This window comes from Mytilus edulis, chromosome 1 (assembly GCF_963676685.1).
Source record: "Mytilus edulis chromosome 1, xbMytEdul2.2, whole genome shotgun sequence".
Taxonomy (NCBI): Eukaryota; Metazoa; Mollusca; class Bivalvia; order Mytilida; family Mytilidae; genus Mytilus; species Mytilus edulis.
Window position 1 is genome coordinate 63,232,238 of NC_092344.1, and position 26,911 is coordinate 63,259,148.

Here is a 26,911-nt window from a genome sequence, read left to right on the forward strand (position 1 = left end):
TATTGAAAATTGCTAATTAATTATAGTCACTGGACTTTAACCTAGCTAGGAAACATGCCTTAAATAAGTGACAAGTTGTTTCTATGACTGAATTTAGCAGGAATTTGAACAATTGTTGACTCTGTCGCTGCTGCCACCGGAAAAGCAACAGCTGGGTAATGTAAATTTGAACTAAGTTTGTCACCTTGATCATGCAGGAAGACATTTAAACCTTACTTGCTACAAAGTCTCTCATTGTGAATAACAATGTGACCAATGTTCATTAATAACCTTCAAGATCTAGACATTCAAATGATGTTTAACTAGACATATGGACAGGATAAACATTATTTTTATTTTATATTTTTAAAACATCTTCAAAAAGGACTTATTGACCTCACCTTTGTAAACCTATTGAACCTATTCAATCTATTTATACATAAAAATATTGCATAATGTTTATTGGTTGTTAAGGTATACAAGTATATAAAGTATTATTTATTATATTATAGTCTTATTTAGTCATGCGGGACGCATGTAGACTGAGGCGTCACGATGGGTTATGTAATGTTTATTGGTTGTTAAGGTAACAAACAAGAAGAATCTTGTTGTATATATTATTATATGCATATTTCATGTAGAAGGAAGCGCTGTGTAGATTTAGACATTTGGCGGGAAAGTCAGCGGTTGGGTCCATTGGTATGGGGGTGTTTGAGAGGTACTATTGTGTTCGATATCGAGAACATTTAGAGAACACCCCTATCGTGTAAATAAGTGAATGAATTCGCCCTAGAGTATATAAGTGGGTGAGGAACACAATTCGGGTTCTTTCGATGTTCTTACAAAAGAAGACTGGCTAACAATAGTGAGTACGCTACATAGCTGTAAGTTTGAGGACAACTTGTATTTGGGACAACTTGTACTGAGTACGTTGGTCTAACATAGAAAGTTGGTAGAGCAGACTGTCCAACTCGGAGAACAGACTTCAACATTCCGCATTAGTTGTTAGTGACAAACTGTAACACTTGGAGGACAAGTTGAACCAGCCCACACTATCTGGTAGTGACAGACTGTCCTACTCGGAGGACAAGTTGTACCAGCCCGCACTGTCGTATAGGACAGATTGTTCTATAATTATATTTGTGTATATATAATTGTTTTATTGTTCATTGTTACTTTGTAACGGCAAGGAGCTAGTGTATATATTTTGGTTCATTGTGCATAGCATAGAAAGTTATTGTTTTTGGTATTGACGTATTGTTTGTGAATTAATCCTGATACTTTTGATAACTTTTGTGGACAACTTGAATCCTACTATTTACTGGTACGTTCGTTTAAGATATAAACGTCTGGTTACACGTTTTATAGTTGGTGGCTGGCAGTTGTGATTCAAGTTGTATATATACTATTTGATTTATTGATTGATTGTCAATTTATTGTCCGTTAATATTAGTGTTTACGTAAAAGATTAAAGTGAATGAACCATGAGGCATAGTTGTTAGTCACGACTAAGTGCCTCTTCTTGCCGACTTGTTTCTTTATTATTATGAGGCTGACTTCATGCAGGAACTTCTTAGGAAGAAAGATAAGAAGTTAGCAATATCATCCTTTAACTCTACTTTCCGCTATATAGATGATGTTCTTTCACTAAATAATTCAAAATTTGGTGACTATGTGGAACTATCCCATCGAACTAGAGATAAAGGATACTACATATACAGTTAAGTCGGCTTCATATCTTGACAAAAAGGGTCGGTTGAAAACAAAACTTTACGACAAAAGAGATGATTTCAGCTTTCCAATTGTGAACTTTCCATTTCTAAGTAGCAACATTCCAGCAGCACCTGCATACGGGGTATATATCTCCCAATTGATACGATATTCCCGTGCTTGCATTTCCTATCATGACTTTCTTGATAGAGGGTTGTTGCTCACAAGGAAGCTATTAAACCAAGAGTTCCAAATGGTGAAGTTGAAATCATCCCTTCGTAAATTTTACGGACGCCATCACGAGTTGGTTGACCGTTATGGAATAACCGTTTCACAAATAATATCGGATATGTTCCGTACGTCGTAACTACAATCCCCTTTCCTTTCATGAATGTGACCTACCGAATTAGACTATTAACCGGATTTGTTATCACATAAGCAACACGACGGGTGCCACATGTGGAAAAGGATCTGCTTACCCTTCCGGAGCACCTGAGATCACCCCTAGTTTTTGGTGGGGTTCGTGTTGTTTATTCTTTAGTTTTCTATGTTGTTTCATGTGTACTATTGTTTGTCTGTTTGTCTTTTTCATTTTTAGCCATGGCGTTGTCAGTTTGTTTTAGATTTATGAGTTTGACTGTCCTTTTGGTATCTTTCGTCCCTCTTTTGTAACACCAGTGTATTATTTAATAAAAATTGTTTCATTTTGATTACACTGTACTGTAATAGATATGTCAAATATTGACGATGAAATTGCTGAAATAAGAAGACAAATACAGTCTCTCAGCGAAAGAACAATACAACATGGACAAGGCTTTATATCTTCTACACCTAGCGGTCAGGGTGTACGTCCAAAAGTTGTGGAAAACAAAGAACAAGATTCAGGCGTAGTGACGACAGTGCCGTCTCTATCAACACCTGTAGGATAAGCCGTGGGTGATACACTTCCTTTGTCAGATAGTGATATCATAACAAATCCTCAGGTAAATAATAGAAAATCCATAGTGCAAGACAAAAATCAAAATATTCCTCCTAAGCAGGAATCAACCAAAAATTAAAGCACTGCTCATACTATAAGCTCTGGATCAAATGATGTTAAAATCAAACCTTCAAATTATGATGGCCTTACTCCTTGGATGGATTATTTATCACACTTTGTGCCCTTATTAATATGTAGTATGAACATCAAAAAGGTTTGTACTTGGCCATGTCACTGATTGGACAGGTCCAAGCAGTCCTTGGTGATTTACCAAAGGAACAGAGACAAATTTTTTGAGACCTAGTATTTGCACTGGAGGAACGCTTTGCTCCATCCAGTCAAACGGAACTTTATCGCGTTCAATTCAAAGAACGACGCCAGAAAGCAAGTGAAACTCTACCGGAGTTAGATCAGTCAGTGAGACGACTGTCTAATCTGGCAAAACCTACTGTTCCATTAGAATTAGGAGACACGCTTGCCAAGGAACATTTTTTGGACGCATAAGTTGACTCTAAAATGAGACTTAGAATTAAACAGTTTCGTTCTAAAGGTCTCAATTATACTATACGGTTGGCAGTTGAGCTTGATGCTTACAACAAAGCTGAGAGTAGAACAATGAAAACCATGGGTCACTTACGACAGACTACTAGTGACGAATGGACAAAAGCATCTAATAGTCCAGATACCGTTGTATCACTGGAGAATATGGCGACATGGATGCAGACAATTGAGAATAATTTACCATCTTTAACGAAAGACATGATGACGCTTACGGATTTAAATTATCAAAAAATGCAACAGAAAAAAGGGTTGTCCTTGATTTAGTTGTAGTGAAATAGAACACTTTGCAAGAAATTGTCCCAATAATATTAAGAAACAAAATGCTCGAGGAGGATATACGAAATGACCTGAAACGGACGGATCGGTCAGGACACTGAAGTCTGGAGAAAAGGCGACAAATAAAGATAAAGGCGCTGTCATTTCAGCATCAGAGGATGCAGGAATGCTTGTCGAGTTACTCATTTATGATATACAAGTCAAGTTCGAGTGGATACTGGAGCTACATTTAATCTAGTTTCTACAAAAGTGTACGATCTTATTCCTGACTTGTATAGGCCACATCTGAGTGTAACTAAGTCACAAATTAAGTCCGCATGTGGACACTATTTGAACCTTAGAGGTAAAGGCAAACTTTATTTTAGTACGGAAAGGTTTACTTCAGATGCCGTAGTAACTGAGCTACAAGTAGATGGCATTCTGGGTTTGGACTTTATAAAGAAAAACAAGTCTCTGGTTGACCTATCTAAAAACATATTTCACATCGATAACCCAATTTTCCCCTTAATTTTTCAAGGTACATTGGGATGTTTCAGAGTAATTTCTACAGAATCTGTTACGATACCAGCTCGATCAGAGATAGTAGTTCCTAGGAAGGTTTGCTTGACAAAAGATCAAACATTGCCAACAAATGATGTTTTAGTAAAAGCTAGTGAAAATAAAGGGAAAGATTACATATTGACATATTCCTTAGTCAAACCAAATGACAGTATACCAGTCAGACTCATGAACTTAGAAAACGAGTCTAAGACTCTATTTCCGAGTACAGCTATTGCACAGAGGTGTGAAATCAGCCACGTAGAAAAATCTTTTCCCTCTCAGAATGACGAACAAAACAAAAAGGGATTGAGGTCAGATTTGCATGATCTTTTGAACAGAACATCTGACAAATTATCAATGTCAGAAAAAACAGAATGCAAAAGTTAAGTGCAAGAATATGAAAGTCTGTTTGCTTAAACAGATTCAGACTTAGGTAAGACTAGTTTAGTCAAACATGAAATAGAAACTGGTAATGCTATGCCTTTTAAAGAACCTCCTCGCCGCACACCTTTTCATTTATCGAAGGTCGTTAATGACAATATAGATAAAATGTTAGAAAACAGGGTTACAGAGCCTTCACATAGCCCATTGGGCTGCATGGATAGTTTTGGTTAAAAAAAGGACAACACGTACCGTTTTTGTGTGGATTACAGAAAACTAAATAGCGTGATGGGATAGCCACTGATCCTGAGAAAATTAAAGTTGTACAAAATTGGCCTATTCCAACAAACCCTACTAAAGTGCATTCATTTTAGGTCTGTGCAGCTATTATAGAAAGTTCATCAAAAAACTTTGCCTCAATTGCTAAATGTCTGCATGTTTTGACTGAAAAAATCAAAAGGTTTGAATGGATATCTGATTGTCAGCATGCATTTGATTTACTTAAAATAAAGTTGCGCCCCAATATTAAAACATCCTGATTTTAACAAAGAGTACATCTTAGATACAGATGCTAGTAATGTCGCATTAGGGTGTGTCTTATCACAACGTCATGAAGACGGTAAGGAAAGGTTATAGCATATGCCAGTCGCTCTGTCTAAAGCCGAACGTAGATACTGCGTGACTTGCTAGCTGTATTATACTTTGTGAAGTATTTTTAACCATATTTATATGGGAGAAAATTTACGATCAGAACGGATCATAGCTCACTTCGGTGGTTGTTGAATTTCAAAAACCCAGAAGGCCAAGTGGCTAGATAGATTTAGACACTGAGTGCTTATGATATGCACATTCAACACCGACCAGGTACCTAACACAGAAATGATGACGCACTAAGTCGTATTCCCTGTAAACAATGTGGGTATACGTTAGACTGGCAGTCAAAAACGAGAAGTGATTGTCACAAGACTGAAGAAAGTCAGGTTAAAATAAGTAACTAGTCTGACCATGATACAGATTGGATGTTGACAGATAAACAATCAAACGACCCAGACCTTAAATTAGTTAAGCAGTGGCTGTCAGATGGTCAAAGGCCACTTTACAATGAAGTTTTCGGTAAAGGTTCCTTTAGAAGGTCATTATGGAGTCAGTTTAATAGTTTAGAACTTCAAGATGATTTGGTATTCAGACATGTTTATGACAATAAACGGAAGGTTGTTGAATTGCAAGCTGTAATTCCATTGTCTGAACGAAAACAAGTTTTACACTTCTGTCATGATGCAAAGTATGCAGGTCATTTAGGTATGCGTAAGACTTTAGAGAAAATACGCCAGTCTTACTATTGACCAGGTTTGCAAGCTAACGTTAGAGCATATGTCGCTGGTTCCGATAAGTGTGCTATGAGATAAACCTCAACGAAAAAAAAACCGTGCTCCAATGGCCCTAGTAGAGAAAAGTAGTCCTATGGAAAAGTTGGCTACTGATATTCTTGGGGAACTTACGGAAACTGAAAATGGCAATCGATATATCTTAGTTGTTTCAGACTACTATACAAATGGACAGAATCCATCCCTATGCCCAATATGGAAGCAAGTACTGTTGTCAAAATAATTGTAGAGGAGGTAATAGCTCGATTCGGTGTTCCGTCCTGGATTCACTCTGACCAGGGACGACAATATGAAAGTAGGTTTACTCAAGAGGTCTGTAAAGTACTTGATATCAAGAAAACCAGGACTACACCCTATCATCCTCAATCGGATGGTATGGTAGAAAGATTCAACAAGACATTATTGACAATGCTTAGTGCATATGTCCAAGAACATCAAAGGGATTGGGACAAGTATATCACCTTTGTTATGATTGCGTATAGGGCTTCCGAACATGACACAACTTCGACAGACTCCAAACCGTCTATGTTTGGTAGGGAATATACAACCCCGTTAGATATCTTGAATGAAATGCCGCCATCCATTAAAGGTATACCACAACATAAATGGGCTTGGCAACTAACAGAAATGTAAGAGGATGCACATTCTTTTGTTAGGCAAAGAAAGTTAGGAGAAATGAGGAGACAATAGAGTTATCATGATCTCAAATTATCCTTCGAAAGTTTTAGATCTAGGGCCGTATGCATAAAGATACTTAAGTTAAGAACTTTCTTAGTAAACACTTAAGTTAAGGAAACTCCGCCCTTTTTATTTAAGTGGTCTGCATAAAAACATCTTAAAATAAGTATTTCCTTAGTAAAATCTTAGTTGTTTTAAGTCTCGCCCACAAAACATAAGTGGTATGCATAAAACCCCTTATACAAAGAAAGCGCTCAAGAATTCACTTAAGTCTAAGGTACATATAGAGCTACCTTTAGTTTTCAGAAATAGCTAAAAATCAGTTGAAAGTATGATTTTTTTTTGCAGAGCATTAATAGCATAGATAAAATTTGATTAATTAAATAATAATATCATTAATAAAATACTAATAATTCGTTTGTTTTTTGCTGAATATTAACGATCATCGTAATTTTCTTAAAATCACGTATGATAAAAAAAATCAAGTAATAACAGAGGTAAATATATAATTCCATCATACCATTATTTCTCAATCTCGTTGTTATCTATACAGAAGAGCATTCATGCTATTATTTTCTTTTGTTTACTCTGTACATGCATGCTTACACACATAACTTATAACGTTGATCTGTTAATACTCCCCGTGGTATCAATTGTAACCGTTAGTAAAAAATCAGTATGAAAAGGAAAAAAAAGAGAGATGAAGACTGCATGTTTTCTGCATGCGTGTATGTATGAGCGACATCGGTTAAATTTTCCATTATTTAGTTTTATTCTAAAGGTTTAAGGCAAATTTTCCCAGAAATTGTTTCACTTACAAAATCGGAAATTTTTAAGACATCCCCATGGCCATTGGTGGATTTAAGGGAGAAAAGAGGGGGTGCAATTTGGTTGATTATTTAGGAAATCATTGGAGCCCTTATGGCAGTCAGTCCCCCCCCCTTTTATGAAAATTTCTGGATCCGCCACTGCTAACCCATGCAGGGTCGGAGCCAGCCATTTTTACAATTGGGTTCCAAACCCAGGATAAAGGGGGTTTCAACTATATGTCCCCATGCACATTGATCGTCGAAAAAAAAGAGGTCCAACACAAGGACCCCCTAGATCCGTCACTGCCATGCGAATCGAAGTCTATATAACGTATTTATGGTACCTTAACCGTATGTTTCATGTTTCCTTATATACATGTATGCAGTGCCAAGTTGCTGTTAACGAACAAAATATTGATAATCGGACTAAGATGTTGATAAAACCTTATATATCAATCTAAGTTATCAATCTATCCATTTGACCCAGCTCTTAATAAAAGTATGTATTGATCAATCAATGTAAATACTCATAAAAACTTTTACACAGATGATCAGTACATGCGATGAGCTAATATGATCATATAATTATATCATACGGCAATAGTCCATTTGCCAATTACCGATTTGATTCTGTTATTACAAACTTTTTAAACAAATTACTTCACTTTGTCAATTGTGGACTGGTTCCATACCGGACAAAATTGGCTTTATCCAATGCAAAGCCTGATGAATTGAAAGTGATGTATCGGCGGTTTAACTAATATTTCACGAAAAATAAATTCTGATGTCAAAAGTATTTAGTTAAACAACTAATTAATGTTATTAAAAGATCTGAAAATCTTATAAATTACTCACATTACGCACAAGTAGATTTGCTCTTTCTGCTAGCTCTCCATTGTAAATAAAAATTAATGTCCGTCATAAGGGAGGCAACTTTTTTGGGGATCTCTAATTACGGGGTCAATTACGGGAATTTAAAGAAAGGTTTCGATTTAAGTATTCCTTAGTTAAATGAAGACTTACGTAAGTTTATGCATACGACTTAAGATTTTTACTTAACTTAGGGAATTCTTAGTGAAATCTAAGTATAAGGAATACTTAAGTTAAGATGTTTTATGCATACAGGCCCTGGAGATCAAGTATATGTCTACTTCCCTGTAAGGAAAACGGGAAAATCCCCAAAACTGACTTGGTTTTGGAGAAGGCCTTTCACAATTTTAGAGAAGATTGGTGACCTTACATATAAGGTTGACTGCGGTATCCGCGGGACCCCACAGATCATTCATGTGGATAGGATTAAACTCAAGCACAAGAAGGTGTTGAGAGGGGAAATGTATGAAGACATTGATGATCCCCAAGTAACAGAACCACGTGAAATTGATATATTTGATAATGTCATAGATCAGGATGACAGAATAGATATAGAAGAAGAAAGTGGTCGCTGTGAAAGGAAAATACCAGTCTGGATGGCCGATTATATACTTGATTAAGTTTTAGTTTATTGTTGTATATAGATTTAATGTTTGTTGTTTTATATTTGCAGGATCAAGATGGCAAAAAAAAAAATTACAATTAGAAAAAAGAACAGTGGAAATGTGGATTTTGTCCGACTTCATATGAATGAAAAGAAGAAAGGAATAAACATCTGACTTCCTGTGCAAATGAAAGATTGTTTTGTACTGAATGTGGCTGTTTTTATCATACAGAAGAGTCGAAGAACTTGCTAAGACACATGAAATATAAACATAAAAAAGACGATGATAGTGAAAGTGATATAGAAAAAAGTACTAGCAAGAGCAAAGACCTGCTCAGTGATTCATCAGGGTCCGAGACTGAGAATGATTGGAAAAGTCAGGATCCAGGATACACACTTGGACAAGACAGTGATAAAATTGAACACAGTGAACAAGAAAAAAACAAGAATACAAGTTAAAAGAGTCTGAAAATAAGAAAGATGATAACATGGTGACAGGTGAACTAGTTGAACGTACATGTACATGTTGTTTGTAACAAAGAATTAGGACGGATAATAAGACAAAAGACTAAGCCCCGACTTCCAGGGGTGAGAAATACTTTTGCTGAAAGGCTGGGACCAGATATTATTGCAGTTGGCAGTAAGAATACTGAATCAAAAGGATTACCAGTTGACAGCCTAGAAAAACAAACTGACAAAGGGGGAAGTAAAGTTAATGACAAGGAAAGTATTGCCCTCTGTGCATCATGTAAGAAAAGGAAAGCGAGTTAAGTTTCGTGTGGAGTTCAAACAGACTCCATGTTGTATAACAAAACTGTAACAACTGCAACAACTTGTCCAAAGAAGATTCGTATAGTGGAAGTTAAAGAAGCCTACTAAAGCTTTTCATACATTGAGTAGACATCCATTTCAAACCAAAGATATTGGTTAAATGAAGTAGTATTTATTATATTTAAGTCTTTTTTAGTCACGCGGGACGCATGTAGAGTGAGGCGTCATGGTGGGTTATGTAATATTTATTGGTTGTTAAGGTAACTAACAAGAAGAATCTTGTTGTATATATGCATATTTCATGTAAAAGGAAGCGATGTGTAGATTTAGACATTTGGCGGGAAAGTCAGTGGTTGGTTCCATTGGTATGGGGGTGTTTGAGAGGTACTCTTGTGTTCGATACGAGAACATATAGAGAACACCCCTATCCAGTAAATAGTGAATTCGCCCTAGAGTATATAAGTAGGTGAGGAATACAATTTGGGTTCTGTCGATGTTCTTACAAAAGAAGACTGGCTTACAATAGTGAGTACGCTACATAGCTGTAAGTTTAATAGGAGGACAACTTGTATTTGGGACAACTTGTACTGAGTACAAGTTGGTCTAACATAGAAAGTTGGTAAAGCAGACTGTCCCACTCGGAGGACAGACTGCAACAGTCCACATTAGTTGTTAGTGACAGACTGTCCCAATCGGAGGACAAGTTGAACCAGCCCACACTGTCTGGTAGTGACAGACTGTCCTACTCGGAGGACAAGTTGTACCAGCCTGAACTGTCGTATAGGACAGATTCTTCTATTAGGAGGACAGGCTGTGTTGTAATTATATTTGTGTTTATATAATTGTTTTATTGTTCATTGTTACTTTTTATCGGCAAGGAGCTAGAGTATATGTTTTGGTTCATTGTGCATAGAATAAAAAGTTATAGTTTCTGGTATTGATGTACTAGTATTGTTTGTGGACAACTTGAATCCAAGTATTTACTGGAACGTTCGTTTAAGATTTAAAACGCTTGGTTACACGTTACAGTTGCCTTTACATTTTATCGCATGCTTCATGTAGTTTTATTATGATATCAAGTGACACGGTCAAATATTTACCCCTTATATTCCAAGGTACTGTATCTTTAAGATACATTTCTAACTTTTTCATGTCTGTGCTCATATCTTCATTAGCTTTTTTCAGGCTCTCCATTGACTTTTTCAGTTCCTTTATTTCATTATTTGAACGTTTAATTTCTAGGATTATTTCCCGACTACTCTGGTCTAGTATCTTCACCTTCAAGTTATCACACTCCTGCTTCATTGTTTTTCCACCTAATCTACTGATAGCCTGGAAATTTAAAGATAACAGTCATCATGAGTTTTATACATTTATATTAATTATAACTTATTACATAGGTTGCAAAATGTAAAAAAAAGTTCCATCATTTTACTCCTCCTACGTCACGCAACAATGGATACATTGCCGATTACATTAAATCAAACCAGATGCTCCGCAGGGCGTAGCTTTATACGACCGCAGAGGTTGAACCCTGAACGGTTGGGGCAAGTATGGACACAACATTCAAGCTGGATTCAGCAATAAATTGTGATTGTGATTAAATAGTTGACACAGCATAGGTTTCTGACACAGAATTAATGTGTTCTAATGAACTTAAAATTTTTGTTTTCTCTTAGAGCAATTCACTATGCTGTTGAATATTAATCCTCTCAAAAAAATGTTTGAAGAAATTTTCTTTTTTATTTATGAAATTTCAAATGAGAAAAATTGAACCCAATTTTTTTAAACACATCCCCCTTTCCCTTATTCCAAAACTAATCTCAATTAAAATTTCTAATGGAGTTTGCAACAATAACTACTCATTTAAATACATCATAAAATATTAAGATGTAAAAAAACTGCTTGTTATCACTGAATGGTAAAGATTATTTTAATTTATCAGTTGGTAGTAAAAAGTGAATATACATTGTATATTGTATATAACAAAGATTTAAGTTGATTCTGGACAAAGAAAGATAACTCCAATTAAAAAAAAATCTTGCTATTGCACAATATTTTGCAATAAGATATTTCTTGCTTACTATTCTGGACAAAGAAAGATAACTCTAATTAAAAAAAATTGCTATTTCACAATATTGTGCAATTAGATATTTCTTGCCATTGCGCAATACTGTGCAATTGAAAAGACTTGCTATTGCACAATACTTAATAATTTTAGATCCTGATTTGGACCAACTTGAAAACTGGGCCCATAATAAAATATCTAAGTACATTTTTGGATTCAGCATATCAAAGAACCCCAAAATTTCAATTTTTGTTAAAATCAGACTAAGTTTAATTTTGGACCCATTGGACTTTAGTGTAGACCAATTTGAAAACAGGACCAAAAATGAAGAATCTACATACACAGTTAGATTTGGTATATCAAAGAACCCCATTTATTCAATTTTTGATGAAATCAAACAAAGTTTAATTTTGGACCCCGATTTGGACCAACTTGAAAACTGGGCCAATAATCAAGAATCTAAGTACATTTTTAGATTCAGCATATCAAAGAACCTAACTGATTCATTTTTTGTCAAAATCAAACTAAGTTTAATTTTGGACCCTTTGGACCTTAATGTAGACCAATTTGAAAACGGGACCAAAAGTTAAGAATCTACATACACAGTTAGATTCGGCATATCAAAGAACCCCAATTATTCAATTTTGATGAAATCAAACAAAGTTTAATTTTGGACCCTTTGGGCCCCTTATTCTGTTGGGACAAACACTCCCAAAATCAATACCAACCTTCCTTTTATGGTCATAAACCTTGTGTTTAAATATCATAGATTTCTAATTACTTATACTAACGTTATGGTGCGAAAACCAAGAAAAATGCTTATTTGGGTCCCTTTTTGGCCCCTAATTCCTAAACTGTTGGGACCTAAACTCCCAAAATCAATACCAACCTTCCTTTTGTAGTCATTAACATTGTGTTTAAATTTCATTGATTTCTATTTACTTAAACTAAAGTTATTGTGCGAAAACCAAGAATAATGCTTATTTGGGCCCTTTTTTTGGCCACTAATTCCTAAACTGTTGAAACCAAAACTCCCAAAATCAATCCCAACCGTTCTTTTGTGGTCATAAACCTTGTGTCAAAATTTCATAGATTTCTATTAACTTAAACTATAGTTATAGTGCGAAAAACAAGAAAATGCTTATTTGGGCCCTTTTTGGCCCCTTATTCCTAAAATGTTGGGACCAAAACTCCCAAAATCAATACCAATCTTCCTTTTGTGGTCATAAACCTTGTGTTAAAATTTCATAGATTTCCATTCACTTTTACTAAAGTTAGAGTGCGAAAACTAAAAGTATTCGGACGACGACGACGACGACGACGCCAACGTGATAGCAATATACGACGAAAATTTTTTCAAATTTTGCGGTCGTATAAAAAATAAACGTATGCACTGCACCAATTCACTAATTAATATGTTATTGTTAGGTCTCTTATCAAGACATGAGTACAATGAAGTCATTTACATGTGACTTGGTTAACTATATCTTACTTTTATGAATCTTATTCAAGCAAAGTTTTGTGGTTACCACTTAATATTACTGTAATATGTTTAATAGTTTGTGTGAGTGACAAGTCTTAGAAATAGTCTTTCTAAATCACTGCGAATACAACTACTGGACACATAATTGACTTTTATTCATTATTCAATTTTTAACAATTTTATTTAGTAACATTTGATATAAAGCAAATATTATTTTGATTGGTTATTTGATTGCCCCTTAATAAAAAAGGGAAAAGGCAACACTCACACTTGTAACATTTGTTATGTGATACACATTTTATTTGTCAGTTAAAATATAAAAATGTTAGATCCGCTGATATGACTATATATTATATATTAAAACAAAAAAATGGGGGAATGTTTCCATGCGACACGACGATGCCCCCGCTTGCATATCACTTAAAGTTACAAAGGAACATTAAACAAAAGAACAGTAAAAGTGACGCTACCCAAATTTATACTTTATCTAAATTTTGTGGTAATAAGTATTGTGTATAAGTTTCATAACATTTAGTCAATGCAAACTTAAGTTAGAGAAGGGAAACTAAAAATTCAGCAATTTTTCCATTTAGAAAGGAGCATAAATCTAGAAGGGTTAAAGTGACGCAACCAAAATTCAATCTTGATCTGTGTTATGTAGTAATAAGCATTGTGTATAAGTATCAACACATTTGGTTGCGGAAAACTAAAGTTAGAGAACAGAACCTAAAAATTCTGCAATTTTTCCATTTATAAAGGGGCATAACTCTAGAACGGTAAATGTGAAGCCATCGAAATTCAAACTTGATCTGTGTTTTGAAGTAATGAGCATTGTGAATAAGTATCAAAACATTTGGTTAGGAAACGAAAACCAACTTTGGGAGGTACGGACGAACGTACAGACGGACAAGGGTAAAACTTCATGCCCCCTCCGCTACATTGGGAGTTGAAATCATTATACAATTTACCAGCAATTCTATTCAAATATTGTTATTACAGCGAAAGGTAAAGTTCGGTATAGATTGAACAGAACATTCACTGGAGCGATGCCCAGTGACAAGTTTGGGAAAGCTTTTGGATAGTGGAACTAAATGTGCTTCATCCAAACAGCATCAATAAGAAGTACTATCAGTTTTATAGAGGTGCAAATGTCAATGCTTTATAAAAAAAAAAACTCAACAAAAATAATTCTATTTCATTTTCTTAAAAAATATATCTGGTCATCAATTTGAAACACTATTTATCTTGAAACAATTAACTTAATATAAGGCAAAATGGGGCCATTACCGAACTGATTCCTTCAAAGCAAATATATATTAAATAGCCAGTTGAACCAGTTAAATGAAATGAACTTACATCAGTGACAATGTCCCATGCTGTGGTGAATTCGGTGTCATCTATTTTCTCGTCAACGAGGTGAGCAAGGAAGTTTCTATAAAACTTTATCCTGGCTAAATCTGAGGTTGGTGTTATTTCATTAGCAAATGGTAACCTGTCATATCCCCCATGAGGAGGGATCAGGTCTTTTGGGTCTGTCAGGTGTCTTACTAATGTTATCATTAGAGTTACATCAAATGTTTGAGAGTCTTAAAAATAAAAAATATATAAATCATTAAATCAATCATTGAGGAATAATGACAGACCAATAAATAACAAAATAAGATGGAAGATCACAAAAACTTGATCATTTCTAAATAATGCATAAGATGATTTGTTCTCAGAAATGAAGACTGCAAAACATTACAGGGGCACTACAATTCTAGCTGTCAAATTCATGTTCTCTAATTTGACTCAAATTCTCATATTTGATTAATAACAATGTAAAACATTTGTCCAAACTATTGAAAGTCTTAAATAAACAGATCACAGGTCATTAGCTGGATAATAATTATGTAGCTTCGTTTCGTGTGTATTTTAGTCTAAGACGCCATATAATTAACTATGTATGTGTCTGTCCCAGGTCAGGAGCCTGTGGTTCAGTGGTTGTCGTTTGTTTATGTGTAATATGTTTGTTTTTCGTTCATTTTTTGTACATAAATTAGGCCGTTATTTTTCTCGTTTAACTTGTTTTACATTTTCATTTCGGGGCCTTTTATAATTGTAGCTGACTATGCGGTATGGGTTTTGTTCATTGTTAAAGACCATACGGTGACCTTTGTTAATGTCTGTGTTATTTGGTCTCTTGTGGAATGTTGTCTCATTGGCAATCATACCACATCTTCTTTTTTATATCGAGTTGACCCCCGAACACCTCCGATGACCATATAAACGATATAAACATAAATATAGATATATAAATTAAGCAGCTCGTGCAATTAAATGTTTCATTGTCTGTTTAATTTCATAATATAGATTAACCAGATGCTCCGCAGGGCGCAGTTTTATACGACCACAGAGGTTGAACCCTGAACGGTTGGGGCAAGTATGGACACAACATTCAAGCTGGATTCAGCTCTAAATTTGGATTGTGATTAAATAGTTGACACAGCATAGGTTTCTAACACAGAATGAATGTGGTCTAATGAACTTAATATTTTTGTTTTGCCTTTGAGCAATTCACAATGCTGTTGAATATTTATCCTCCCAAAAAAATGTTTGAAGAATTTATTTTTATTTATGAAATCTGAAATGAGAAAAATTGACCCCCCAAAGTGAAGATTTCTTGCTATTGCACAATACTGTGGAATGGAAAATTTCTTGCTATTGCACAATACTGTACAATTGAAGATTTCTTGCTATTGCTGAATACTGTGCATTTGAAAATTTCTTGCTATTGCACAATACTTAATATAATAATTTTGGATCCTGATTTGGACCAACTTGTAAACTGGGCCAATAATCTAAAATCTAAGTTCATGTTTAATTAGATTCAGCATATCAAAGAAGCCCAAGAATTCAATTTTTGTTAAAATCAAACTAAGTTTAATTTTGGACCCTTTGGACTTTAATGTAGACCTATTTGAAAACAGGACCACAAATTAAGAATCCACATACACAGTAAGATTTGGCATATAAAAGAACTCAAATTATTTAATTTTTGATGAAATCAAACAAAGTTTAATTTTGGATCCCCATTTGGACCAACTTGAAAACTGGGCCAATAATCAAAAATCTAAGTACATTTTTAGATTCAGCATATCAAAGAACCCCAAGGATTCGATTTTTGTTAAAATCAAACTAAGTTTAATTTTGGACCCTTTGGACCTTAATGTAGACCAATTTGAAAACCGGACCAAAAATTAAGAATCTACATACACAGTTAGATTCGGCATATCAAAGAACCCCAATCATTCAATTTTTGATGAAATCAAACAAAGTTAAATTTTGGAACCCGATTTGGACCAACTTGAAAACTGGGCCAATAATCAAAATTCTAAGTACATTTTTAGATTCTGCATATCAAAGAACCCCAATTATGCAATCTTTGATGAAATCAAACAAAGTTTAATTTTGGACCCTTTGGGCACCTTATTCCTAAACTGTTGGGACCAAAACTACCAAAATCAATCCCAACCTTCCTTTTATGGTCATAAACTTTGTGTTGAAATTTCATAGATTTCTATTTACTTATACTAAAGTTATTGCACAAAAACCAAGAATAATGCTTATTCGGGCCCTTTTTGGCCCCTTATTCCCTAATTGTTGGACCAAAAACTCCCAAAATCAATCCCAACCTTCCTTTTGTGGTCATGAACCTTGTGTCAAAATTTCATTGATTTCTATTCACTTAAACTAAAGTTATAGTGCGAAAACCAAGAAAATACTTATTTGGGCCCTTCTTTGGCCCCTAATTCCTAAAATGTTGGGACCAACACTCCAAAAATCAATCCCAACCTTCCTTTTGTGGTCATAAACCAAATGCCAAAATGCAGGCTTTGGACATACGATAAAAACAGTTACATAAAATTATATAGAGATTTCCACTCCTAAAAATGGCCTCAAGTTTTTCTTTGCGAAATGGGCCATTCGTGTTGTTCTAACACATCACTTTTTTTAAGCAGCAACTGAAACATGAAAATTTTTAAAATTCAATGACAATGGACTTATAACAGAAACTTCGTAAACATAAGGTTTTAGTATTCAAAGCATGAAGCATCCAAGTTTTTGATCCTCTGAAAAATAAAGCTTCATATATATAGTTTATGACGCTGGATTATAAACCTTACATGTCTTGCATTCTGTGACTTTCCAGCACAGATGAGACAAAAGATGCTACATTAGAACAAAAGTTTCGTATAAAAACGGACGGACGGACCGACAGAAAGACATACCGGACAGACAGACTGGACGGATGGATGGTGGGAAAGAGGAACAGAGTTCAAATCTAAAATCATCTTTCTCTTAGTTGGTAGGGGTATAATAAGGGAACAGGAGTTTCCATTTTAGTTGAAATAAGTTACCAGGAAAACTAAGGAACTATGAGCTTTTACCCTGGTTGATATACAAAAGGTTGTTTTTTTTAACTTACCAGGTTTATTCCGGAAAAGGAGATTCCACTGGATCTGGTTTATTTTTCCTTTGCTTTGAAGGTTTCTCAGTTTTTTTGTCTCTCTCTTCAGTGTAGAATCCAAGCATGACGGAGCGAATTCACGATCAAATACAATTCTTGCTGCACGAGTAGATATTCCCGTCATCAACAAGCACATCCTCACATAGTTTTCTTCCTCTTGTGAAAGTCTAGATGCCATTGTCTTAAATATATAGTTTTATTTTGTTCCTAATCCTAAGTAAGTTTCTTACAACGATGTTCTTCATAGCTATTCAAATACATCTTTGGATCTTAACTGATGGCTTTACTTATGGATAACTTTTCAGATCAGAATATCATTCTAAAAAAAATGAATAAAAATATAATATATCATCATCCACTTTTTTTTAATTATGCAATCAATTATTGCTATCATTTATATTAAAATGTAATCAGTACTCTCTATTTTTATATTTGAGCACCCAATTCTTCTGTATTTTTTTTTTTAAATTTTGTCCCGATTTTTCACTATACTTGAAGTTTTAGTCATTAACACGAGGATAAGTATATGACATTTACTGACAGTAAGTTGATCGTGTCTTATACATCATTTTTAGCTCACCTGACCTGAAAGGTCAAGTGAGCTTTTCTCATCACTTGGCGGCCGTCGTCCGTCGTCGTCGTCGTTAAATTTTACAAAACTCTTCTCCTCTGAAACTACTGAGCCAAATTTAACCAAACTTGGCCACCATCATCATTGGGGTATCTAGTGTAAAAAATGTGTCCGGTGACCCGGCCAACCAACCAAGATGGCCACCATGGCTAACCAGGTGCTCCACAGGGCGCAGCTTTATACGACCGCAGAGGTAGAACCCTGAACAGTTGGGGCAAGTATGGACAAAACATTCAAGCGTGATACAGCTCTGAATTTGGATTGTGATCAAATTTTTGACATTACATGGTTTTTTTTTACACAAAACAAATGTCAAGATTTTACAAATCAATTAAAGATTTCTTCTTCAAACTTTTTAAATCTAAAATTAAATAGTTGACACAGCATAGGTTTCTGACACGGAATGAATGTGGTCTAATGAACTTAAAAGTTGTTTTTTGCCTTTGAGCAATTCACTATGCTGTTGAATATTAATCCTCTCAAAAAATGTTTGAAGAAATTTTCTTTTTATTTATGAAATCTGAAATGAGAAAAATTAACCCCCCCTTTTTTTTCACATCCCCGTTTCCCTTTTTCCAAAACTGATATCAATTCAAATTTCTAATGGAGTTTGCAACAATAACTACTCTTTTAAATACATCATAAAATATTAAAATGTAAAATAAAGTGCTTGTTATCACTGAATGGTAAAGATTGGTTGGTAGTAAAAGTGAATATACATTGTTTATTGTATAAAACAATAAAAAAAACTTCATCAGCAACATTTTATATTGGCAAATTTCCAATGAAGTTATTTATATAAAGTTATTGGCAAATAAAAATAGAAAATGGCATCATAATCATGTCTGGCAAATGTCCAACATACATTATCTAAAAACATTTTAGATAAGATAAGGTAAAAAAGCTTCATCAGCAACATTTTATATTGGCAAATTTCCAATGAAGTTATTTACATAAAGTTATTGGCAAATAAAAATAGAAAATGACATCATAGTCATGTCTGGCAAATTTCCAACATATATTATCAACTACTATTCTATACAAAGAAAGATAACTCCAATTGAAAATTAATTGCTATTGCACGTACAATATTGTGCAATAAGATATTTCTTGCTATTGTGCAATACTGTGCAATTGAAAATTTCTTGCTATTGCACAATACTTGATATGGAATCCTGATTTGGACCAACTTGAAAACTGGGCCCATAATCAAAAATCAAAGTACATATTTAGATAAAGCATATCAAATAAGCCCAAGAATTTAATTTTTGTTAAAATCAAACTTAGTTTAATTTTGGACCCTTTGGACCTTAATGTAGACCAATTTGAAAACTGGACCAAAAATTAAGAATCTACATACACAGTTAGATTTGGCATATCAAAGAACCCATTTATTCAATTTTTGATGAAATCAAACAAAGTTTAATTTTGGACCCCCATTTGGACCAACTTGAAAACTAGGCCAATAATTAAAAATCTAAGTACATTTTTAAATTCAGCATATCAAAGAACCCCAAGGATTCAATTTTTGTTAAAATCAAACTAAGTTTAATTTTGGACCCTTTGGACCTTAATGTAGACCAATTTGAAAACGGGACCAAAAATTAAGAATCTACATACATAGTTAGATTCGGCATATCAAAGAACCCCAATTATTCAATTTTTTGATGAAATCACACAAAGTTCAATTTTGGACCCTTTGGGCCCCTTATTCCTAAACTGTTAAGACCAAAACTCCCAAAATCAAACCCAACCTTTCTTTTATGGTCATAAACCTTGTGTTTAAATTTCATAGATTTCTATTTACTTTTACTAAAGTTATGGTGCAAAAACCAAGAATAATGCTTATTTGGGCCCTTTTTTGGCCCTTAATTCCTAAACTGTTGGAACCAAAACTCCAAAAATCAATCCCAACCTTCCTTTTGTGGTCATAAACCTTGTGTTAAAATTTCATTGATTTCTATTTACTTATACTAAAGTTATTGTGCGAAAACCAAGAATAATGCTTATTTGGGCCCTTTTTTGGCCCTTTATTCCTAAACTGTTGGAACCAAAACTCCAAAAATCAATTCCAATCTTCTTTTTGTGGTCAGAAACCTTGTGTCAAAATTTCATAGATTTCTATTCACTTAAACTAAAGTTATAGTGCGAAAACCAAGAAAATGCTTGTTTGGGCCTTTTTGGCCCCTAATTCCTAAAATGTTATGACGAAAACTCCCAAAATCAATCCCAACCTTCCTTTTGTGGTCATAAACCTTGTGTTAAAATTTCATTGATTTCTATTCACTTTTACTAAAGTTAGAGTGCGAAAACTAAAAGTATTCGGACAACGACGACGACGACGACGCCAACGTGATAGCAATATATATACGACCAAAAAATTGAAATTTTTGCGGTCGTATAAAAATAGAACATAGGGGTAAAATGTAGATTTTGGCTTATATCTCTGAAATGAAAGCATTTAGAGCAAATCTGACATGGGTAAAATTGTTTGTCAGGTCAAAATCTAATTCCCCATAAATTTTCAGATGAATCGGACAACCCGTTGTTGGGTTGCTGCCGCAGAATTGGTAATTTAAGGAAATTAAGCTGTTTTTGGTTATTATCTTGAAAATTATTGTAGATAGAGATAAACTGTAAACAGCAATAATATTCAACAAAGTAAGATCTACAAATAAGTTAACATAACCAAAATGGTCGGTTGACCCTTAAGGAGTTATTGCCCTTTATAGTAAATTTTTAACAATTTTCAATAAACTTTGTAATCTTTTACAAAAATCTTCTTCTCTGAAACTACAAAGACAAATTTAACCAAACTTGTCTACAATCATCATTAGGGTACCTAGTTTATAAAATGTGTCCGATGACCCTGCCTGTGAACCAAGATGTCTGACATGGCTAAATACAGTACATAGGGTAAAATGCAGTTTTTGGCTCATATCTCTGAAACCAAAGCATTAATAGCAAATCTTATGTAGAATAAATTGTTCATTAGGTCAAGATCTATCTGCCCTCAAATTTTTAGACCAATCTGGTCACTTGTTGTTGGGTTGCTGTCCCTGAATTGGTAATTTTAAGAAAATTTTGCAGCTTTTGGTTATTATCTTGAATTCTATTATAGAGTATACATTCACATTGCGATAAGACGTGTCACGGTACTTGTTTATCCCAAATTCATGTATTTGGTTTTGATGTTATATTTGTTATTCTCCCGGGATTTTGTCTGATGCTTGGTCCGTTTCTGTGTGTGTTACATTTTAGTGTTGTGTCGTTGTTCTCCTCTTATATTTAATGTGTTTCCCTTGTTTTTAGTTTATTACCCCGATTTTGTTTTTTGTCCATGGATTTATGAGTTTTGAACAGCGGTATACTACTGTTGCCTTTATTGATAGAGATAAACTGTAAAGAACAAGAATGAACAGCAAAGTAAGAACAACAAATAAGTCATCATGACCAAAATGGCCAATTGACCCCTTAAGGAGTTATTGCCCTTTATAGTCATTTATAAACAATTTTCTAAAATTTTGTAATTTTTTGTAAATTTTTACCAATATATTTTCCACTGTCACTTCTGGGCCAAGTTCTTTATAGATAGAGATAATTGTAAGCAGCACGAATGTTCAGTTAAGTAAGATCTACAAACACATCACCAACACCAAAACACAAATTTGTCATGAATCCATCTCTGTCCTTTGATTAATATGCATATAGACCAAGGTGAGCGACACAGGATCTTGGAGCCTCTTTTTTAAGATACCAATACAGTCACCTGATCTGCAATAAGTCCTATTCCCGATTTTGACATTTTGACGGAGTGTGAATTAACATGAAAGTGATGCATGCATATCATTGTTGAAGGCCGTACGGTGACCTACAGTTGTTCATATCTGTGTCATTTTGTCTTTGGTTGAGAGTTGTATCATTGTCAATCTTACCACATCATCTTAATTGTATAGAAGAAGATGCTTTATTTCCTTCAAATAGGCTCACAAGGAGCATAATGTAATATCATTATAATATTATTTTACAAATATAATAAACAATACAGTATACATAGTTACAAACACAAATAAGAAACAACAGTTTTTATATATTGGTATATATATAGGAGTATATATAAAACCTTCGTCTCAGGCACACCTCTAGAAAGTAACAAAAAAGATTTCTGTGAGTAGGCTAAATATATCTAGCTTAACTGCAGGAGTAACCAAGGGACGGTGCTATATGGCATAGTGGGTGCATATTAAAATGTGTATCGGGACGTTAATGATATGGTAAGATATTGTAAGAAGTTGCACATAACTGGTATGTCATCCTCGTGCCTGGTGCAGAGGAGTCAGTACTATTTAAAGTGACACAACTGCAAGAGGCACCAAGGGACAATGCTAAATGATATGCCAAAGTTCACATATTACGAGAAGATAAAATATTACCAGTTTAATATAGCACGAGAGAATTATCCTGTTGACATACATGTGCCCGGTCTTTCACTTTTTGGAATCCATGCCATTCCCTCATTCTTAGCTTGTGGTTACCTTGATATGTCTCTTTTTATTCAATTTACAAGATCTTAACATCGTTTAGATACTGTCACCTTTATCACGTGTTTATTTTCATCAACAAACGTAAATTAACAAGGATTGTCAAAGTATTGCATGGCATAATACATAGTCCCCTAGGCTACCGGCTTAAAATTATTTGTAATGGAACAAAATGCTAACTTTTCAGATCAGAATATATTCTATCACTTGACATGGTGTATACAATGTAACAAATATCTAGTCAGTATCAAGGACCATAACTCTGCACAAAATCTTCAGAACGGAACAAAATTCGAACTTGACCTGTAACACACCTATCCTCTCTCCTGTCAATCATCGGTTAATTGACCAATCACATGTGGACAATTTACCACATGTGTAAACATTTGATAGCAGCACATGTTGTCGAACATAACCTCGGTCAAGCTTTCTTATCTGAACAGTTAATTTGATATACATTTCATGAGTTTTTCACAATTAAATCATTAAGAATATTATTTTAGGGAAAGGAATCAATGTAAGAGAGTAGAGGAAGGTCAAGTTGTTAATTTTAAACAAAAGAAAAGATTATTTTAATTATTGACATTAATCAATAAATCAATTAAAAAGTAATATGGTGACAGTGCTTATTGTTTTAATATATTGTTTACATGCTTACCATTAAAACAAACAATGAATGAAACATATATATCCTGAAACATAAGATTTCAATTGGTGTAAAATTGATATTGATATTTTGTTCGTTCATTTAAAGATTCATTATACTATAAAACATCTAAGTTAGTATGTATTATTTCTGGAAATTATAATGATATATCATAACGTAATGATTCAGCAACTAAAGAAAAATATTTGACAGTTTTCAATTTCAATTACATGTACTAAGAATAAAAATTATGTCTATTGCTAGAATTATGTCAAAAGACAGGGGAAACTCCAATAATAATAATAAAAAGATATATTGCAATAGATGCTTCCTAGCAAGTAAGATAATGTCTAATTTTTATATGACTCTTTTGGAAATATTTGCTGATTATACTTGACCATTATTTATCAAATATTTTATGATAAAAAAAAAAAAAAGGAAGAGAAGTTAGAAGTATTGGATATATTTCATTTTCTTCATTTGAAAAAAAGGGTAAGTACAATATGCAAAGAATTCTGTTTAGGATGAGAGTTGAATATGAATTTGAAACAATGACCAAATATACATGTAAGCAAAATAATAAATTAATTTTCTTTTGTTCTTTATTTTTTACTTTAACAGTGATAGGAATTTTAATTATCAGTAAGTTATCTATGGACATAAAAAAAGAAAATCGGTTAAATGTTATTCAATAAACAATTAATAGGTACTGGAGCAATGATGCTTGTTTTACAAGTTGACCCACTGCAGTGTTTGTTTACATAGTAAACATACTTATCAGCATCCATTAGCCATGCTTAATCAAACCTATAATTTATCATAATACTTTATCTTGTCAATCATGTTACATTTTATATCTTGTTGTTTAAACTACATTTGTTTGGATATGAAAGTAATCTAAAATATCTTCAAATTTGCAATATGTTATTTGTTTCTTTTTATTTAGTATAAATGGACAGAATCTATTCATAATGTCATAAATCTTTCTCTCGTCCCTTGAGAGGTAACTATTTCTTCATATTTTAACACAAAAACATATATATGAACAAAATATTGCTCTTATTTATATAACTGTATTTGTTATATCTTCACTTTGTTATTATCCAATGTTAATAATAACCACCATTTTGATGATTATAGCTTGACCTAGGATGCTGGGTTGCCATGTGCTGATAATGGGGGCGGGCTTACCAGTAGATAGTGGATAGGTGTACTTTCATGGTGACAAAACAATACACTAAATATGAAATTCATATCTTCAAGCGCAAAAAGAAAAAAAAATGTGGACAACAGATTTGCCGGACAGACAGACGGAGGAACTGAGTGCAAACCTTAAGCACATTCATGAGCATTGCACTGTAAGCAAAGATATATGTCTTGCCTGAATGTAATTTTTATAATAAAACTGCAAATTATAACATCCCGTACGAAATTATAAGGCGTATTACGCCTGGAAATAAGGCGTAAACCAGGCGTAAGTGGTAGTTACGTGTCTAGATCCAAGCGTAAGGGAGCAGGAAACGTAAATTTGTAGTCCTTACGGGCGTAGAAAAAAGCAGGAAACCTGGCGAAAATTAAAATAAGCAAGGCATAAATTGAAATAAGCAAGGCGTAAATTTTCTTACGGGCGAAAAACTGTTGGTATGGCGTAAATAGAAATACCCATAATGCTTTGTTTAAAGGATCATGGGATTTTTTTTCTCAAAATTTGGCTCTTTGGTTTTAGTTTGCAAGAGTTGGACACATGGCAGCTTCATATATTCAGGGATAAGTTACTTGTTTTGTGCTTTTTGGAAGAATCTGAAATTGGAAATACTGAATCATATAAATTAATGAAAATTGTGAGATAAAAGGAAAGAAGTAATACATGGTAAATAATAATAATGTGAGTATAATTAAGTATTATGTTCTATCAGAATTTTTGAAATCCCAAAACCTTTATCCTTGCATAATTAAAATTAAAATCTTTTACTTTAAGTTCAACTGCAGTATTATCATTTTTTAGTTCAAAAGACAATAATTTTCAAAAACAACTTAGTTAAAATGCTACTTTTATTTCAAGAAAAAATAATGGTCATAATTCTTATTTAAACTTATTATTAATAAACTAAATTATTTGAGCCATTGTCTGCATAAAATGTATTTATTTCTATATTAGCTTCTTCAATGGTTAATATTACAAGTTTTTTGTCAAACAATAAGCATGATAAGAAATAAAAGCAACAGTACAGAAGTTTGTATCAAATACACAAATGTACACAGCTTAGGTTAATACACTAAACTAAAATAAGTGTAGTATTATGTAAGGATATTACACCTGGTTTATTTATTGACCAGGCGTACTCATTTGCATATTACGCCTATTTTTTGTGAACCAGGCGTACTCATTTAAATATTACGCCTAACCTTACGCCTGGTTTACGCCTTATTTACGCCAAGTTTACGCCTGATTGACGCCTGGACATGCATTTTGTAAACACTGCAATGCCGCCAGGATAAAGTATGATTTTTACGCCTGGTTTCCGTGTCATATACGGGCGTCACAGTTCGTACAGGATTCTAAACATTTTCACCTTTACAGTTTTTCTGGTTATTGTTTTTAATATAAAGTTAACATGGTTAACTATTTTGAATGTTTCATGATCATGGACAAAACCAATACCTATAAACACTTTGTACTTCATACCCAAGCATCAATCAGCCAAAATTTTACAAGCCGTATTTTTATGCATGTATAGCATAAATAAATTACTTGACCTGTGCATTCAAAAGTTTGAAAGAATACTGTTATCTCATTGTCATGAGTTGTTTATGTTCCCGAAAGAAGAGTAGAGGATTGGAAAATAGCTCGCAAGCCAATGACTTTAACGTTTTGTTTGCAAACTTTACTCAAAGTATGTTTTATGCAGAAGGGGACAACCATTTGATCCTAGAATCATGCTTTTATCAGTATTCCTACACCACTAGTTGAAAACACATAGGTTGTATATATAAAAGGCAAATTAAACGTTACAAGTGACAATACAACAGGTCATAACACATGAAGATTGATAAATTCGGCAGCACATGGCCTGCTGAATATTAACAATCCTGATTATAATAGCTGAGTAGCTACAACTTTCACATTCAAGGAAGCACATTACAAAGATTTTTTTACTTCCAATCTCAAACCTTAAAGTCATATGAAACGAGTGAGTGGTGAAAAATAATGTTTATCCAATTCTTGAACCAATGCATGTATATATCATAAACTTAGTCCTCTGTGCACGATTTTTTAATTATTTTCGCAAATATATCCTATAATCGTCAATTTTTTTCTTCTCTCTGTTTGTTATGATTTAAAAAATATGGCTGCTCATTAGATGCCGTGTTTTGAAGCCGAGTTTTAACGATTGTCACCTTATAGTAAACAAATCACAAAAAGCATGGGTATTGAGCACGTGTTTAACATGTATACTCAGATATTTGTTTATTTCAATACAGATCCAT

The 26,911-nt window shown here is 33.7% G+C and overlaps 1 protein-coding gene across 1 annotated transcript in view; it reads right to left on the minus strand.

The window, feature by feature from the left end:
• LOC139526247 (uncharacterized) overlaps positions 1-17,782 on the minus strand; it is a 39,337-nt gene extending 21,555 nt beyond the window's left edge. The window contains exons 1-3 of the mRNA XM_071321409.1: positions 17,563-17,782; positions 14,451-14,680; positions 10,644-10,875 (exon numbers count right to left, since the gene is read on the minus strand). Coding sequence (XP_071177510.1) covers positions 10,644-10,875; positions 14,451-14,680; positions 17,563-17,782 — 682 coding nt within the window. The remainder of the gene's footprint in view (positions 1-10,643; positions 10,876-14,450; positions 14,681-17,562) is intronic.
• Between the last annotated feature and the right edge of the window lie 9,129 nt (positions 17,783-26,911).